General features: G+C 43.4%; 1 protein-coding gene across 3 annotated transcripts in view; it reads left to right on the forward strand.

Annotated features, from left to right (window-relative positions):
• The first annotated feature begins 1,347 nt into the window (after positions 1-1,347).
• Positions 1,348-17,522, forward strand: part of UNC80 (unc-80 homolog, NALCN channel complex subunit) — a 130,867-nt gene continuing 114,692 nt past the window's right edge. For all 3 annotated transcript variants that reach the window (XM_059820381.1, XM_059820380.1, XM_059820382.1), the window contains exons 1-7: positions 1,348-1,439; positions 2,715-2,763; positions 9,906-10,062; positions 10,904-11,202; positions 13,826-13,949; positions 15,853-15,926; positions 16,379-16,518. In XM_059820381.1, the coding sequence (XP_059676364.1) occupies positions 1,348-1,439; positions 2,715-2,763; positions 9,906-10,062; positions 10,904-11,202; positions 13,826-13,949; positions 15,853-15,926; positions 16,379-16,518 (935 nt within the window). The remainder of the gene's footprint in view (positions 1,440-2,714; positions 2,764-9,905; positions 10,063-10,903; positions 11,203-13,825; positions 13,950-15,852; positions 15,927-16,378; positions 16,519-17,522) is intronic.

The raw sequence follows: 17,522 nt of genomic DNA on the forward strand, positions 1-17,522 counted from the left end.
ACCCATAAGGAAGGAAATAGGTGATGTAGGTCAGTTTAGCGCCTGTTCCATGAAGGAATGACTTCAGTGAGTCTTGAAGTGCCTAGTATTAAGAAGGAAGATTGAAAGACAGGAAGAAATATGGCCTTGGCTTGTTGGAGCATCTCTCTTTAAACTTGCAACATTTTTATAGAAGCAATGGAATATCACATTTTTTTTGTGAAAAATCAACTGATAAAGGTGGACTTGCATTGGTCTTTCATTTCATCCTATTAATTATTTGTAGTAGTGTGCTATCTTCCGATATCCTTAGGTATGTAAGGAGAGCTAATCTAACAGTGACTGAGAAATATTTCCAGCAAAACTGACTCAAACGTATCTTTGTATTAGTCAAATCAGTCTGGTGTCTAGTTGGAAACACAAGTAAATCTGCTTTGGCGCTCACCACCCTCTCCACCTCTGTTTGTCTCAACTCCTTCTGTGTAAGAAAAACGGAATAAGTACCCCAAACTTCCCCTGCTCCTACCACCAACCATCACTTTCCGAGAGGGTTTATGACTTGCTTCCCTTCTCTTCCCACTCTTGAGATGAAGGAGTATCTCCCCCTTTAACAGCCACAGCCTTGCTCCGTGCTGCACCAAGCGCTTCGAGGGCTCCTGCCTTCAAAGATCCAAGGAGGGGAACTTGGCCTTATAGACGACCAACGAGCTCCCCAGCACCTCGAAAAGCCCTCTTCCAATTCTGCTCCTGGGCGCTTGTGGGGGAGCTCGGTCAGACTCCACCCGATTTGCAGGATCCGTGTGTTTGAACTTGTCCCTGCTGCAGGCGGGGGGTGGGAAGGAGACGTCTCCCGACCCCACCGGTTCTCGGCTGCTCTGCATCTTCCTCTGCGGCGTGGCGCGGCCTCGAACTTCCCCGCGGTGCGCCCCGCGCCCGAGGGAGAGGCGGCAGAGGCCCTGTTGCTCCGGCGCCGGCGGGAGGAGCGGCCCCGCGGCCCTTCCCGGGCGCTGGAAGTTTTGCGGGGGGCCCGGGGCGGGCCGGGGAGGGGCGGCCCCCGCCCCTGCGCCACCCGTCCGCCCTCCCCTGTCACCGCCTGCCGGCGCGGCTCGCGGTGCTGGGAGCTGTCCACAGAGGGAGGTGCTGAAGGCAGGGAGGAAGCCGAGGGACGCGGACATCTTCGCTCCCCTAATTTCCTCCCTGCCTTCTGCAGCCATTTTGCACCAGCAAAGCTGAGGGGAGGGAGGGGGTGGGCTGCAGAGGATGAAGGGAAGAGGGTGAAGAGTTGCGGAGAGCAAAGAGACAGCCATGGGAGATCCCGGCTGGTACGTCTGCTAAGACTGGCTCACAGCAGCAGCTGTCATCAGCATCATGGTGAAAAGGAAAAGCTCAGAGGGCCAGGAGCAGGAGAGCGGCCGTGGCATCCCTCTGCCCATCCAGACCTTCCTATGGAGGCAAACCAGGTGAGAGCAGCAAGGCCTGGGTACTTGGGATAGAGCTGCAACAGGGCGGTGGAAGTGGAGGGGGGGGGCAGGCAGGCCAGCTGCTGCCCGGTGGCAGGGAGGAAGCGGTTACCGCAGCTGCAACATGAAGGCGTGAAACAAGCTGCTCTCTTTGCACTCAGTATAGAGCAATCTGTGTGTATCGGGGATGGGGGAAGGACTGGAGGCAGCTTAACCTAGTGGCAGTCTCCGGCAGCTTCTTGATTTGACTTTAAAACATCCATGTGTATGTGTGTCTATGCATCCCTCCCCTCCTCCCTGTCATCTGCCCGCGCTTCCACCTCCACTTTTAAGAGGACTCCTGGAGCTCTGGTACCAGAAGCAGCATCCCTCAGTGCTGCACCACACTTGCACCTTTGCTTGTATCTGTGTTTGCAGCCGTTCTGGAAGTGTTCTATGCTTTGAGAGGTCAGCATGCAAACAGATACGTCAAAGTCTCACCTTATTTCATTGGACTGGAGCGTAACGATGTGTGAGGGGCAGGCTGAATGTATGGCTGTGGCTTTATGTTCCTTGTGAATCCTGTCTTAACAGAATACTAAACTGAAAACATTGCGGGGGCTGTGGGGGGAGGTTGGAAGATTTGAAGGTTGTGGCTCTAATTTAAGGCCTTAGTCACAAAATCCCTTTATTCCACAGTTTCACTGTCATCAAAAAAAAAAAAATGCTGTAATAAGGTGACCTGATTAATTTTTTTTTAATATTTAACTCTGATCCCTTTCTGGAGGGGAATGACAGTAAAGGGTAGGTGTTCTCTACCTACAGGGTACAGGCCTGCATTTCATCATAAGCCTTCCACATCAGCAGTTGTGGAGGAAAATACTTGAATACAAAACTGGCAAATGGATCTCTGGCTTAAAATAAAGGCAAGGCAATGTTCATTAATATGTAACACATTTTAAACAGAATATATTGAAAATCTTTCACTGAGGTAAAGTGGCTGAAAACTGCCTGATGGAAGATTTTGTCCTTGGAGAACAGGACTTTTCTTGAGGGTGGAGTAACTGCCTCTTGGCATATCAGTGTAGGTAATTTTGTCTTCTAGAAAAGGTAACAGCATTTTGTCAGATGTCGCCAGCAGGTGCCTGGACGTTGGGTTTGGCCTTATGTCTTCCTTTACGTTAAGTTTCTCAGCCTTTTGCCAACCATCTGACATGAGAAAAGTCCTAAAAACTAAGCAAAATCCACACTTGAAGTACTGGGTCTCTAACGCTTTTTCTCCCTTCCTTCCTTCAGTGCATTTTTAAGACCTAAACTGGGGAAACAATATGAAGCTTCCTGTGTGGTATGTACATGTTTCTCTTTTTCAACTCTTATTAGTAACTAACTTTTCATGCTACTTGATCTGACCATGGTGGCTGAGCAGCAAGCTTCTCAGCTTATGCCAGAAGTGGATTTAGTCCATTGAGCTTAATTTTGTACTTTTATCACATGAAGGATTTGAAATCTTTTCCCATCTAGAGAATTTGTATATCATGTACATCTCTAGACACAACTAACTTATATTGATTTGGATATTTGTAATTGAACTAATTAGTAGTTAAATAAAGTAAATAATGGTACGGGCAGACTGAGCTACGGCAATCTGGGTCTAAACTTGCAGTTCATCATGTCTGTATGTGCTTTCAGATGAGATTGACGTCATTTCAGTTTGCAATTACTGGAGTTTTTTCAGACTTAAAATACTGAAAATCTAAACATTACTAACAGGCTTTAACGATATTTCTACCATTGTGCAAGATGAAAATACCTCTTCTACTGGAAAATAGAGGGAGCATGTCTTAGCAGCGTAATTAAAGCGAGGTTATTATGCAGATACTAATAACTCTTATTTCTAACTGTACTTTGAATGAAACCTCAGTCTACTGGCTAAAGGGAGGAGAAAGGGAAGGCATGCAGCAAGTTCAAATAAGATGGGTATCTAGGGAACTTCAGAATTCCTTGAACTGTTGCTGATCTTTGGATGACTTAAAGTACATTAAGCAGTTGCAGCCAAACTTGACAGACTGGAAAAACTTTGTCTGGACATGTATCTTAATAGTTTAAAGTACTTAGGTCTCTCTGCAGCAATTTTATGACTTCCTTCTCGCAAGATATTAAGCTGGAGAAGCCCTAGCTGCTGCTGACTAATTTTCTTCGAAGAAATCCATAAATTTTTCAGGGTTATTACTAGATACCTAATACTGATAGAGGACTGCTGGCTTAGTGTGTTGGTGAGTAAAACGTATTGCAATTCTGGAACGTGGAGCAAAAAGCATCATCACGAGTTTATACCATTGACAGTTCCTGGTTGTTCAGAGGCTAGAAAATGAAGCTTGTTGCCTTATGTCCTTCACTAGGAGTCTCAGCAATGCGTGGGAGCCATGCCTTGAAGCACCTGTAATCTGAGGCTGTGGCCCCAGCTGTGAGCTAATGTCTGCAACTGTTGGGTAGAGGGACAGAGCTTCCTTCTCTGTGAGTTCTCCACGATGTACCTATCTATCTGTCAACTTCCTTGTGCTTCCTGCAGTGCTGTTGGCACCAGGTCTTCCTCTGTGTCCCCCAGGCTGATTCTAAAGCACCTTTCTTTTATAAGCACATATCAGAATTTACGAAGTGTTAAAAAAAAAAACACACCAAAACCAAACAAACAACCCCCAAACAAACCCAAAACATCAAAACAACTGCAAGACAACATAAATCACATGCTTCATCCAAGGGAAAGAGAGCTCTGGAAAAATGCATTTCATGAAGATCCAATCCATTTCCACACCTAGGATGAAGGAGACCTTGATTCTTCTCCAATTTTGAACACAATCATTAAATTATGGTAGAAAGCTTTCAAAGGCAGGGCTTAGTTTTGAGCAATTGATGGGATACAGCCTGAGTTGCTGCATCTGCCACCTTCTTTTGCTCATCAGTTTCCTATCCCTGCCAACGCACAGGAATGTCTGCCCACATCAACGCCTTCCGTTTTATCCCGTGGGGTAGCGGAGTGCTGTGTGCATGGGTGAGACAGGGTTTCTGGAACTTGACAGGTAGTTGGCTTGTCTTCTGAAACATCAAGCTGACTGTCTAACACCACTGTATTGACTAGGGTGCCTAAAAATACTGTGCACCTGTTATATGATCTGTCCTTTTAAAATTTTCTAGCCAGAATTGTTCTAGGCATGTCTATAGGCTGTTAACTGTCTGACAATGCATATGACACAACATTGTGCAGTATTCTGTTATTATTCTTGGATCTAAGCTTGCTGCAGTAGAATTTGCTACATATTGTGCATTGAGGAAGCGGATGCTGGAGGCCTACATTCAGTGAGTACAACATCTGGTCTGCAAGAGCAGATTGCATTGCTTCTTTGAGCTTTGCTTTATGATTTAATACTTGAAGAAAAATCTGTCCCTTTCATAGCCTTGTTTTTCTTACCTGAACAATCACACTGACTTCAATTGGTCTATGAATAATAGCCTTTAATCTGAACATAAATACCTTCCCCCCACCTCCCTGAATTGTTTTACACTGCCTAAATGCTGTTTGCTTCAGTATGGATTTAATGTTCTTCCTTCTCCCAATTCTGAAGTTGTTCTGCTCTGACATAATGTCGTTCCTAACGTGCATGAGTCAAAGCTGTAAATGACCTCACAGGAACGTATGAGTGCTGTACAAAGCTAATGCATTTTTTTGGGGTGAGGGTAAAGGACTCAAGGATATGTTTTAAATTCTTTTACCCTGTATTGCATTAGGTGTGGAAGAACCCAAATGTTTTCTGGAGGATCCTGCAAATTCAAAGTTTGCCTATTTTCTGGTTTTTCACTTGTTTTTGCAAATGTAGAAATATGTCTTCTTGTTATGAATGATTAAAGGATAGATATGGAACAAAGTTTAAAAAGAGGCCACCTTTATTTTATCTAGCCAATGGACACAGTTGCAGAAAACTCAGTTTTTGAACATGGCAATTTTCTGTAGATAAAGTGCTTGGCTTCTATATTTCATTGCTTGACAATGTTTGTACTATTACTATGTTTAGTAAACAATGGAACCTTACCATCTGTCGTGCTATGAACTCCTAGATTGATGTTTTAGATCCTTCTAGGAACTCTTCCCTACTCGGAGGACCTTCCCCAGACCGACGGTATTGTCTGCCTGCATTTCAAGTTCTTTCCAGTCAGTCTGAAGTGACTTTAGCGATGGTCTCTGCTTTCCACCATGATGCAACCTGAGCTTTGGAAGAACAGGGCAGTAAGGTTCCCTCCACGGACAGAAGTCTGGTTCAAGGAGCACTAATAGTTTCTCTGTGCCTCTGCCAGGGTCCTTCTGTACCTACACTAGGCTAAGCACTGGGCCTTCCTCTCCTAGCTTACTGCCTTTTTTGTGGGTTGCCTTTTTTTTTTTTTTTTCAAGTGAGATCCTCTAGGTCTGCTTCCCTGGAGGAGACCTGCAGCTCGTCTGGCAATCCTGAGAGAATGGAACAGGGGGGTGCTGAGCTTCCCAAGGTCCTGGCTGTCTAGTGGAGGCTAGGGGCCTGGCTGAGCCCTTGCTGCATTATGCAGTTCGCTGCAGGTACAGCTTCCCTGGGCTTAGAGCAGGGGAGGTTCACGCGACTTGAGCAAAGCTGTATAGGAAACCATGGCAAAGCCCTGTCAGAATCTGTTCTGTCCTGGACTGCTTGTCTAGGCTTCTTCAGTCAGCTACCTGTTCCCATTCCAGCAGCAAAGTGACACACAGTCTGACCCTGGTCACAAGGTATTTGACAGTCCCTTTGGTTCTTGGTGGAGAAGAAGGTAAAAGGAGAATAGCAGCAGTGGGAAGGCAGCCAGACAAGACTGACCACCGCTCCCTATGAAAACAGATGGCATTGCCAGGTTAAAAGGAAAAATGCTTGTGTAAGTGGCCCTGAGGGAGCTGAACACACACACAGAGAGCACCGCTGAAAGGGGCTGCCCTTTCTTCAGCCAAGGCATAACACTGACTTTCCTCACTACCACCTTGGCAGATGTTCTTTTATCCTCCTTTGGCATGTAGGGTGTTGCAAGCATGGACAAGCCTGCTATAAGTAGGTAACTGTTTTCTTAGCCAAGCGGCAGCAGCTCCAGACATACCCATAGCATGACAATATCTCTCTTCTGACTGATTTACAGGGAGCTTACTTCAGACATTCTCATTTAGCCTTCTCATCGAAGCATGTAACTCCTCTCAGTTGTAGCAGCAGTTGCTTAGTTCATGTGGGGTGAAAATTAGGTCTTTCATCTTAATGTCTGTGTATTCTCTGTAGCAGGTCTTGAAAGTTAGAGTAGAGCCATAGCAGACTGAAAGGGAGGCTCTACAGGAGCAAATGCTAACCCAGGGCCTTGCATCTTGAATGTCTGGTGTAGTCACAAGCTGCTGTGAGCTGGACCTTTATGGAGAACTCCAGGCAAATCCCATGGGAACACTTGTTCGAAGAACTGCATGTTCTTGTTGGGCTGCTTGTGACAGTTATCAGCATGGGGATTGATGCCAGCTGGGTCCCATGCTGACAGCACATGCACAGTGGCAACTGTGTACCAGCCAGTGCCCGTAGCACACAGGGACACTCAGTAGTTTCCATACAGTAGCCTTTGTGTTAGCGTTTTTGTGATAACATACAGTACTTCTGTCTCAGATGCTCGTGATCACATATGCTGTTCCAGAAGTTAATCTTTCATTGTAGTACAGAAATATATTTAGCTTTCTGCTCAGGCCAGGAAAGAACAGAGGAATCTGGTGACTAACCATGTAGGAAAAGCTTCATGTGGCTCAGGAACCCAAAATGTTGAGGTGAATACAAGCATAATTTAAAGACATAATTGCAGACTCCTCTTGAGTTTCTGGAGTACGCAGAATGTGGGCCAGAACTTCCAGAAGACAGTTGTTGGAGGACTTTCTCCCTGATGCTGTTGAAGTACCTGTGAATGAGACCTTGAATGGAAAGCCAGAGAGCAACAATGTGTCTTCCATCATGCTTCAGAATAGTGTTACTGCCCACAGTGATGTTTTTTCCTCCCCTTGCTCTGTAAACTGGATAGCTTTGTTACTGTACTGAAGTATGAGCTTATGGTTTGGCTTTTCTACTGGACATGAGAAGATAATTTCTTTAGATAAGCCTAGGTCAGCATTGGTCCTTGGCAGGCCTTTCAGTGAGCTAATTCAGCTCATTAACCTGGTAGAAACTACTTACCTCTATGCTGATCTTCATTTTGGCTTGTGTAGAGGCTTGACTTGGCTGAATGAAGGCTTGGGCGAGCCCCAGAGCTGATGCATGAGTAGAGGTGGGAGTGTGTGGCTGAAGCAACAAATAAGGAGTGGCACCCTTTTGATAAAAATAAATAAAATCTCATGGTTTTCACTGTCTTTTTCAGACTTTGTGTTGTTTGTAACCATGCATTAACCCTGCACCTCTTGTCTTGCTTCTGGGGATACTTTGCTGCTTTGTTTCCCCCTTCTGTTAGGTAACCTTGTCTGGGATAGTTGTTCTAGACCTCTGTTGTCTTTATACTAAAGTGCTCTTGACTGCTACTGTGGTTTGATGACTTCATAGTTCCTGAATGGAACAAAATACTCGGACGACTACTTTGCTCCCCTGCCTGCCAAGGCTTTCCAGGCATTGGCCATCCCTTTGTGTTCCCCCCATTCCTGAACTGATAGGAATGAATGGCAGGAGACTGTTTCCCTTTGTAGACAATGTGGCCCCCAGCAGATTGCTGGAGAGAGATTTGAGGCATTCTTTCCCCGGTAGATATGTTATCCGATCCTGGTGCTAAGAAATACATATTACTGACAACCAAATCCATGACGCATTATTTTTGACTAATCCCCAGGAAGCCAGCTTTTTTTGTCCACATATTACAACTAATTCCCTCCAGTTTCAGCCATTGCTCTATAAAGAAAGTCTATTGAGTTTTCTGACCAGAACCTGGGGTTTCTAGTAAGTGGGCAGTGTGACTTTCCACACACTTATGTTTGTTGGCAGCTCTGATGTTTGTTGTCAGTATTTCCTCAGGTTCAGTTTGTGTTGCTATGGGCTTAGTCCTCTGTAAGCACACTCAGTTCTGAATACCCCCCAAATACATCTGTGTAAATCATACGGTCCATCTCCCCTTCTGTTTGTCTATGCCTGGTGCTATTGGGGAGTTTCTGTGTTAGGTTGTAAGTACAGATAGATGTGTGTTTCTCTGCCTCTGTGCTGGCCAGAGGGCAGCTGTTAAGGGGATGCTGTAAAACCACGATGTTGTGGCACCAGGCTTGCACCAGGGTATCCTGCCTCTCGATGGAGGAGCTCACGTCTGCCCATACCAGCCAATGTGGCCACAACCTGAGAGAACAAATGTGCACAGCTGCTGGGGTATGCAGAATGAGTGCATGGTTAGCGTGCCATGCCTGGGAGTGGCTGGTCATTTAGGATGGCTAGGTTATGACTGCTGCCCTTTTTGCTTTTCTTTGTAATTAAGTCTATTCTTATTAACCCCCCCAATTTTACAGGTAAAATCGGTATGACTAGTGTTAAAGGATAAGCTTTATGAATCTGGACTGAGGGCACTTGAAGCATCAGTTAGGTCATGAATGCCAACGGTTTCCTGTTTGCCCAGAGCCTGATAAAACTGGTGAAACAGCTTGTGAACAAATAGGTAGCCAGGAGGCTGAGCTGGTATATGGCAAGGACATGCATTATCAGTAACATATGTCTTTGCTTTAGGAACTTCAGTGAAGGAATAGAACTCCTTTTGTGACCTATAATGAGATCTTTGTATCTGGTCAGAGGAAGAACTTATTGAAATGGTCGGAGCAACTAGCAATAAGAAACTTCCTTAGGGATGTCAAAGGCAGATAGTCTTATTTGGTGTTGCTTGAGGTGGAAATAATGAACTTGCTGCAGCCATCAGCTCTTTTAAGTGTTCACAAAACCATTATGTCGTGGTGCGACAAAAAATTTTGTACGCTGATTATTTTTTGTGGCAGGGTGTGAAAACGTTTCCTGAGGCTCATATACCTTTAATGGGTTGCCCTTTATGTTACACTAAACTGAAAGAGCTTGTGTGTGTGAGAAGAATATTCAGCTCTCAGCTCCACAAATACAGGCTTCGTTAGCTCCTGTGACTTCCAACAGGATTACTGGCATGTCAGATTAATAGCCAGCACAACTATAAGTCTGGCTTGATGTCAGCACTTACTAATATGCACATGAGACTTGCTTTAATTCTTTTTTTATTACAGAAAATATATTGAGTGGCCCATTCATTTCTTAGCCAAGTATGTCCATATGTCTGGTGAGCTTTAGCTACAGTCTGTGTCTTTCAGGAAAAATATTCTAAGGTGTGCTTTAGTTATATAATGAAAGCTTACAGATTACAGGTTTTTAAAAGAGAATGTTGTATGTACTAGAAGGTATGTGCAGAAATACAGTGTCTTTTTTTCTTTGTTCTTACTTTCAGTCTTTTGAAAGAGTTTTAGTGGAGAACAAGCTGCATGGCCTTTCTCCAGCTCTCTCTGAAGCCATCCAGAGCATTTCTCGCTGGGAACTTGTCCAAGCTGCGCTCCCGCATGTGCTGCACTGCACCGCAACATTGCTCTCCAACCGAAACAAGCTAGGTTAGTGCTCATGTGAGTTTGTTTTTCCATTACTGAAGTTATCAGTCAAAGTATGAAGGATTGATGCTCAGGGTGCCAACATGTTCTAAATCCTAGAATCCCGGTTAGTTCATTCTGTGTATTGCCTTTCTTGATCTGTTCTCATTTATATCAGGGTAACCTGTGAGATCTTCCCCAGTGAAGTTAATAGTCTGATGAGCTGAAGAGTCAAAGTAGTTCAATAATATTTTGCTAGTTATTTTCCAGAGATAATAGAACTAGCTTTAGCAAAAGCCTTACCACTCAGCAGGCATGGGTTCCTTGAAGGAATACATATTTCTTTCAAGGCATGGTGCAGAGCCCAATTGCAGCAGGTACTTTTAATATCTTCAGTTCTTTTTTTTTCTTTTTATTCAGACTAATGCATTTGATTCTCAGCAGATAAGTCAATCAGATAATAAGGATAGGACCAGGTCCAAATCTAACTTACTTCACTAGCCTTTTACTGATTTCAGCAGTGATTTCAGCAGGAATTTGCTTCATGAGACATGCCATTCAATAGAGTCAAACGGACAAGACTGTCAAGCTGGCATCTTTTGGGAGCACTCTATGTCCATGCATTCAGTTGCCCTGCAACTGACATTTCAGGGACTGGACTGCAAAAGCTGTGGAGTAAATGGAGACTTGAATTAGGAGGTTTCAAACATAATGAAACAGAATGCTGATACTTTTAATGGTAGAATTTTAATTTTCAAATGGTTATCAGGTCATTGGATGCCCAGTTTCCTGTGTGGCTCTGAAAGTCTCAACAGTACCATTAATGGAAACCTTGTGAGATACTGTGATGCATTTTTCCATCCAGGACATCAGGATAAGCTTGGAGTCGCTGAAACAAAGCTTCTTCACACTCTTCACTGGATGCTGCTGGAGGCCCCTCAGGACTGCAGCAATGACCGATTTGGAGGAGACAGAGGCTCTAGTTGGGGAGGGAGCAGCAGCGCCTTTATCCACCAGGCTGAAAACCAGGGATCACCAGGACATCCCCGGCCCAGCGCCGTGAATGATGAGGAGGAGAATAACAGAAGGAAGTTCTTCCAGAACTCCATGGCCACAGTGGAGCTCTTTGTGTTCCTTTTTGCTCCCCTTGTCCACAGGATTAAAGTAAGTGGAACACTGGTGGGGTACTTGTGTGGAGATACCTCTGAGCAGGAAAAGAATGATATTGCCTTTGTGATTGTTAATTAATTCAGCTTACAGTGCACACTGAGTGACTACTGGAAATGTTTTAACAAGCTGGCAGAATACCACTGCCATCAGGAAGAAATAGTTCCAGTGACATGAACAATCACCACAGCATCAGGCAGACACAAAGGGAAATAAACCTGAAGTGAGCCATTTTCAGCCCTTGAGAACGTCAAAGATCTGTGGCCCTTGTGAAGTCTTTAGGAGCCTGGAACCTGCAGAAAGGATTGCGAGCTTTAGCTTGCTCCAGTGATTCTCAACCGTTGCTCAGAAGGGCCTTGCTAGCTTTTCAGGGATTCCACCAGGGGGCTGCCACTGGGATTTGTTGTTGTCATTACTAATCACCTTGATGCTAATTACTGGGAATGTGTGATAGTGGTATAAGCATGGCAGTGGCAAAGGCAATTGAGCATTCCTTTGTTCTGAAGTTGGAAGCAGGCTGCAGGCTTCCTGTCTGCTGGAGTGCCTCTGTGGGTTTTATGCTGAGTGCATCAGCTTTGCAGAGTGGTGTGATGAGGAGACATCTTCTGCGTGCTCTGACTCCTGCCTCTTGTCTTTAGTCTCTCTGGAGGGCTGCCATTCAGCCTTTACATTTCCAGTTAGGCCTTGGAAGAGAAACTGGCTCTGGAGAGTAGGTGCTTGGAAAAGGTCTGTAAAGTCATGAAGTGATGGAGGCTGTTATCTGTTCTGATCCAGCCTTGTATGCTACAACAGTTGAAGATAAGAAAGTCCAGGAGATAAAGGATAATCTTTTGGTTAAGGCAGGTGAAAGCAGCTCTGGAGAGCTAGATTCTTTTCCTGCTTCTGCCACTGAGTTCCCGTACAGTATTGCTCGATACATTTAGCCCAAATTTTTCATATTTGTTTACTAGTTCCACATTTTCTCTGTAAGCTACTGGGACATCACACGAAGAAATGATGAATTCTTTGCAGTGCTACACACACAAACGTGGGCTGCCCTTTGAATAAATGAAATTATATTGGAGGTAAACCCTGGCTGTTAGAGATTAGGTTTCCAATTTTTTTATATTAATCTTTCTGGGATGTGGTTTCCCATTTACAAGATGGGGTTAATAACAATATCTCAGATTTACCTTGAAAATCTCTGAGATACTGTAGTGATGAACACTGAAAAGCCCATGAAAAGGTGCATGTTTCTGTCATCAAAGCAAAGCTCAAAAAAGGTGAGGTAAATGAGGCATGTAACTGGCTCACTAAGTCAGCATTGTCCCCTCTGTGTTTCACAGAGGTAGAGGTCTCAGGGGAAGAATACTATCTGATCAGATAACCAAAGTAATGCATGTGCTCAAGGAAGATGATACATTTTCACAGGCAGGCCTAAATGATAGACTTCCTAACTTCTGAGAGGATTTGTGTATTTAGCAATGTGTTTTTAAATGAGGCTTTTGTGGGTGAAGGGGATGCATGTAACCCTGTAACAACCGTAGATAAAAGTGTTGGCATGTTACCAAAAGCTAGCAGTGCAAAGTAAAAATGCAACACATGTTACCGCTACCACTTCCAAAAGCCTTGCAAAGTGCTTCTTAGTAAAAATAGTAATTAAAAACAAGCTTAGTTTATAACAAGGCTTGTGAGCTCATTATGATGAGACAGCACTAACAAAGAGTTAGGGAATAGAAGGGCTGGAAAGCTACAAGCAGTCAGCTCCTGCCATTCCTTTAGCTCTGTCTGCATCATCGATTTCAGCTGCTGAGGCCTGTGGAGCTATGTCAACAGGAGACGGTGGTGCAGCTATAATTATGCTGCCAAAACTGCTATTATCATGTTTGCTTGCCTTATGGGGATAGCTGGACTGTACCAACATCAGTGTCTCCTAATGCAGATCTGACCTTAGGTCAAGTAAGTGCATACTTGCACCTTGATCTTTGTAAGATTTACTTGTTTACTAATTTACTTGATTTCAGCTACTTGCATATGTAAAACAACAGTGGCCCAAGTGTAAGTAGCACAACGTCTCTGTATTGACATAGCTCAGGTACTAATAGTGCTAATAATAATAACATTATTGTATACTGCTACTTCATAGTAATTTGTTACATTTCATGTTTCCTCAGTTTCTAAGTAATGTTTTCATATTTAGTATTCTTATTCTTTTGGGGCAAGAACTTCAAGTCTCGGAGTGTTCTTCCGAAGGCTGAGGTTGAATACTAAACAGGAAGTGGTTATATACGGTCAGAAGGGATGCTTTCTCACACAGAAATGGCCTTTTCTTTTACAGCTTAATGTCCGGGAAAAAACAGGGTTCATTAACTAGTATAGAAATTTCATTTGGAAAAAGCCCCTCGTATATTTTTGTATTGAGATTTCCCTGTTATTTTTTAATAGCTATACTTGAAATGTATTAATGTCTGCTGAGTGGTGTCAGTGGCCCTTGAGTTAGCGTATACTGACCACAGAACTGCACATGGTATCACTCATTTCTTGTAAGATCTGTGCATCAGAGAAACGACAATCCTTTTAGGCTGGAAGCAGCATTCTTTTTTGTGAGCTTGTGTGATACAACCTCTGTTTGTCTTTCTAGGAGTCTGACCTGACATTTCGGTTGGCTAGTGGCCTTGTTATTTGGCAGCCTATGTGGGAACACAGGCAGCCTGAAGTTTCTGCCTTCAACGCCCTTGTAAAACCAATCAGGAACATCGTTACAGGTCCGTGACTTCACTGTGGTAATGTCGCTCCTGAGAGCTGGGAAACCTTTCCTTTGTTTGCCTGATGCTGCCTTACATTCTGTAGCCATCATATTTGAAGGAATATGTTAATCCTTCAGGAACTAGTCAAACCTTTGAGAGTAGTTTAAGGTTGTTTCCCCTCAGAGTCAACTGTCATTTGCATAATAATTAAATAGGAGATGAGAGAGAAATCACAAATAGGAAATGAGAAACTCTTCGGTAGAGTTATCATTTCCTGTCAGCCTCATATCTCTGTTTCACCATATCTTCCTTAGTTGCTAAGAATCATAGAATTGTTTAGGTTGGAAGAGACCTTTAAGATCACCGAGTCCAACCGTTAACCTAACATTGCTAAAGAAGGGCAAAGGCAATATCTAGCAGCAGCCTGACATGGGTGGGGAAGGCTTTCCCAGACTGGCACTGGACAAAAATTAACAGTGACGAGCACACAGTTGGCAGTGTAGGTTCTCCTCCTATCTAAAATTTGAATTTCACCATGTTGTGAAATTAAACAAAGTAGTTTCAAGAGGCTCCAAAGAAGGCTTAGGTTGTGAATTCACTTTTGCATATTGGAAGGGGTTGCTCCTCCTTTGTACTTCAGCCATCGTGAGAGTGGAATTGGGTGCTTAGGCTTCCAAGCTTTTGTGTCTGGCCTAGTTCTAAAAAAACTTTTTTACTTTTATGTTTTTAGAGAATAGTTTTGCATAATTCCTACAAGGAAGTAAATTGAAAGGGTGCTGGATATATAGCTGTAGCATTACTTGCTCGTTCTCAAAAGCACGGAAGTGTACTTTTCACAGTAGTGAAAATGTAGTTCGCTAAGTTAGGTTTTTCTGATGACAAGTCATTTTGGATGTCATATTTTGTTCTGAAGACTTTGTAGGCCTCTGGGACAGTCCAGAATTGAAAAGATTCAAGTCTCAAATGATTTAAAACCATCTTTGACATCTAGCTCTTTCTCCCTCTGCTTCAACTTCTGGAATTAAAAAATAGGATTTCAGCTCTGGAACTAACGAAAGGAATTAATCCTAAGTTTTCTTTGACTGTTGGAATTTTTTCCATAGGTCTGCAGTGTGGTCAGAAAAACCCTAAAGAATAACTTCAGGAGTAAAGTCTGAAATGAAAACACTCTGTTATGTTTTGAAAACGTTTTCAGCAGAACAGAAGTAGAAATTGGAATGAGGTCCTTTATATCAAGGAAGATTCTGCTATCTTAGCATTGTTGTCTCAAATTGGGACAAAAAAGTTAAATTTGCTTAAATTTTCCTTCAAACAACGAATTAAAAAAATTCTACTGAAAAAGCTTTGCAATGTTTTGTTTGGAGTCAATCCGATGCTAAGTCACATCTGAATAGCTTGCGATGTGACAGGATTTCAAGAATTGTCATCCTAGTCTTTGTGATGCCCTTGTTCTTCTACAGTATCACTGATCAAACTTTCTGTATGACATTTGTGTGTTTCCTGTGATGAAGGCATTTGTCAAATTGGAAATCACAATACATTCTGAGAGATGTAACCTAGAAAAGGAGCTGGATATATGTGAAAATAGGAGGAGGAAGAGCTCCAAAATAAAAGGCACTAGTATGCCCAGGAAAACACAATTTGATGCCAAATGGATTTAGGATAAAATTTATATTCCGATTTAATTTTAAAGAAATAGAGATTTTCAGTAGACAATGTTGTTGACAACACAATTGAAAGAATTGTGCAAAAATTAAAACAGTCTTTTTTCCTTTTTCTTTTTATGGCTGTGGCTAATGCCTAGGAAGTCTGCAGCAGAGAGATGCTGCTTTGGGTTTGTTTTCTGGTTTATCCTTTCAGTGGTACATTTTAATATTAGAGGTGATTCCTGAAAGGTCCTCCTTTTGACTTCTTTTCTCAGCTAAGAGAAGTTCTCCCACCAACAATCGGAGTGTGACTTGTGAATCCCCTAATCTGGACAGTGGACATACCGAGGTAAGTTCTATGTTAAGGTTAGACAAGCTTGAATAAGGAGCTGAGGGAGGGGGGAAAATTAGTATTGAAACAGCACTTGCAGTTACCACCCTAAAGTATTGCATCTCCAGAAATTACAGTTCTTCACAGTTCTTCCGAAGGCTCTTGACCTTGTCTGCAGTGGAACCGAAGGGTGTTGAGTACAGTTGTCAGGATCTCCTTGGCCTTATCCTATCTTATAGGATGGAAGCTTGATGTTATGTATTTTCTTGGGCAAGAGCCCTGTCTTACCCTTTGCCTGTACAATGCCTAGTAATGAGAAGCCCCAGGCTTGATCAGTTTCTCCATGGTATTAACATGGTATTATGGTATAAGTAATAGTCATGTCTAAGCACAAACTGCAGTAAGAAAACTAATACGGGAGAGATAAATATGTTTATATATCCATTTCATTTTATTAAACCTATCCAAAGGGACTACAGGTGGTCTGTGAGACAACCCAGCCAGATTCTGTACCTCCAAAGGCCACTGTTTCAGCATGTCATCGTGGAAATTCCTTGGATGGAAGCGTATCCTCCCAAACTTCTCAGGAGAGAGGTACCACACATCCCAGGTACAAACCCGTTCAGCAGAAAGTTAGGCTGATGTGACTCAATGGTGGAGGTCTCAGAAGTCCTTTATGTTGAATCTGCTGTTGTCTGTACACGCCAAGGGTGCTGGATGTTTATCTCAAACTCTTAATTCATCAAATCTCAGTGCTGGATGATGAACAAGGTAGTGACACTTGATATTCAAATCTCTAGCTGGCCTGTTGGTACAGTGTCTTTGGTCTTTTCTAATATGTTGGTTTCTTATAATTAAAGGCACTAACAAATAACCTGCAGGTTCAACCCTCCTTAGCTAGATTCAGCCTCAGGCAGCTGGTATCTTTTCTGGCTTCCTTCTGATCAAATTTTCTTTGCCTTTGGCAAAGGATTTTTGCAAGCCTCTCTCCATTGCCTTCATTATGCCTCCTCTGCATCCTGCTGCTTAGCTTGCTTTAGACTACTGGCTCAAAGGAACAGACTAACAAAGAAGCACAGCCACGCAGACATCCTCCCAGCTTGCCCTGTGGAGCTCAGGCCATGGTTTTCCAGGATGGCACTGATAAATTAACTTCTTTTAATCTAGATTTGGGCAGGTGAAGATAGAACCGGGTTTTCAGTAGTGCTGGACACTCAGTAGTGCCATAAAGTAAATGAAGCTGACGAGTGTTTCCAGGGGATGGAGAGGGAGGGAAGCCTAGCTGTATTTTTAGGTATCTATGGATTTGGGAGTGTCACTTAAACTCCTCCTGAAAATTCTGGTCCTGTTGCTTATCTCTTTTGGGAAATGTCATATCCAAAACACTGCAGTGTTTTAAGAAATTGCTTCCTTACAGAGATGGAAGAGATGTGGGATGGAGTGGGTTTCTGGGTATAATCTAGGAACAGCTCTGATTTCTCAAAAAGGGGTTTGATGCACCCTTTCACTGGTGAAAGGGCAAAGCTATTCTCTAGGGTTCTGATCCCATTAGGAGGCTTCCCTCAGGATTTTGTATCAAGCCTGCTGTCAGTTCTGGGTCTTTATTTAATTTGT

Source organism: Gavia stellata, chromosome 8 (genome assembly GCF_030936135.1).
Source record: "Gavia stellata isolate bGavSte3 chromosome 8, bGavSte3.hap2, whole genome shotgun sequence".
Classification (NCBI taxonomy): Eukaryota; Metazoa; Chordata; class Aves; order Gaviiformes; family Gaviidae; genus Gavia; species Gavia stellata.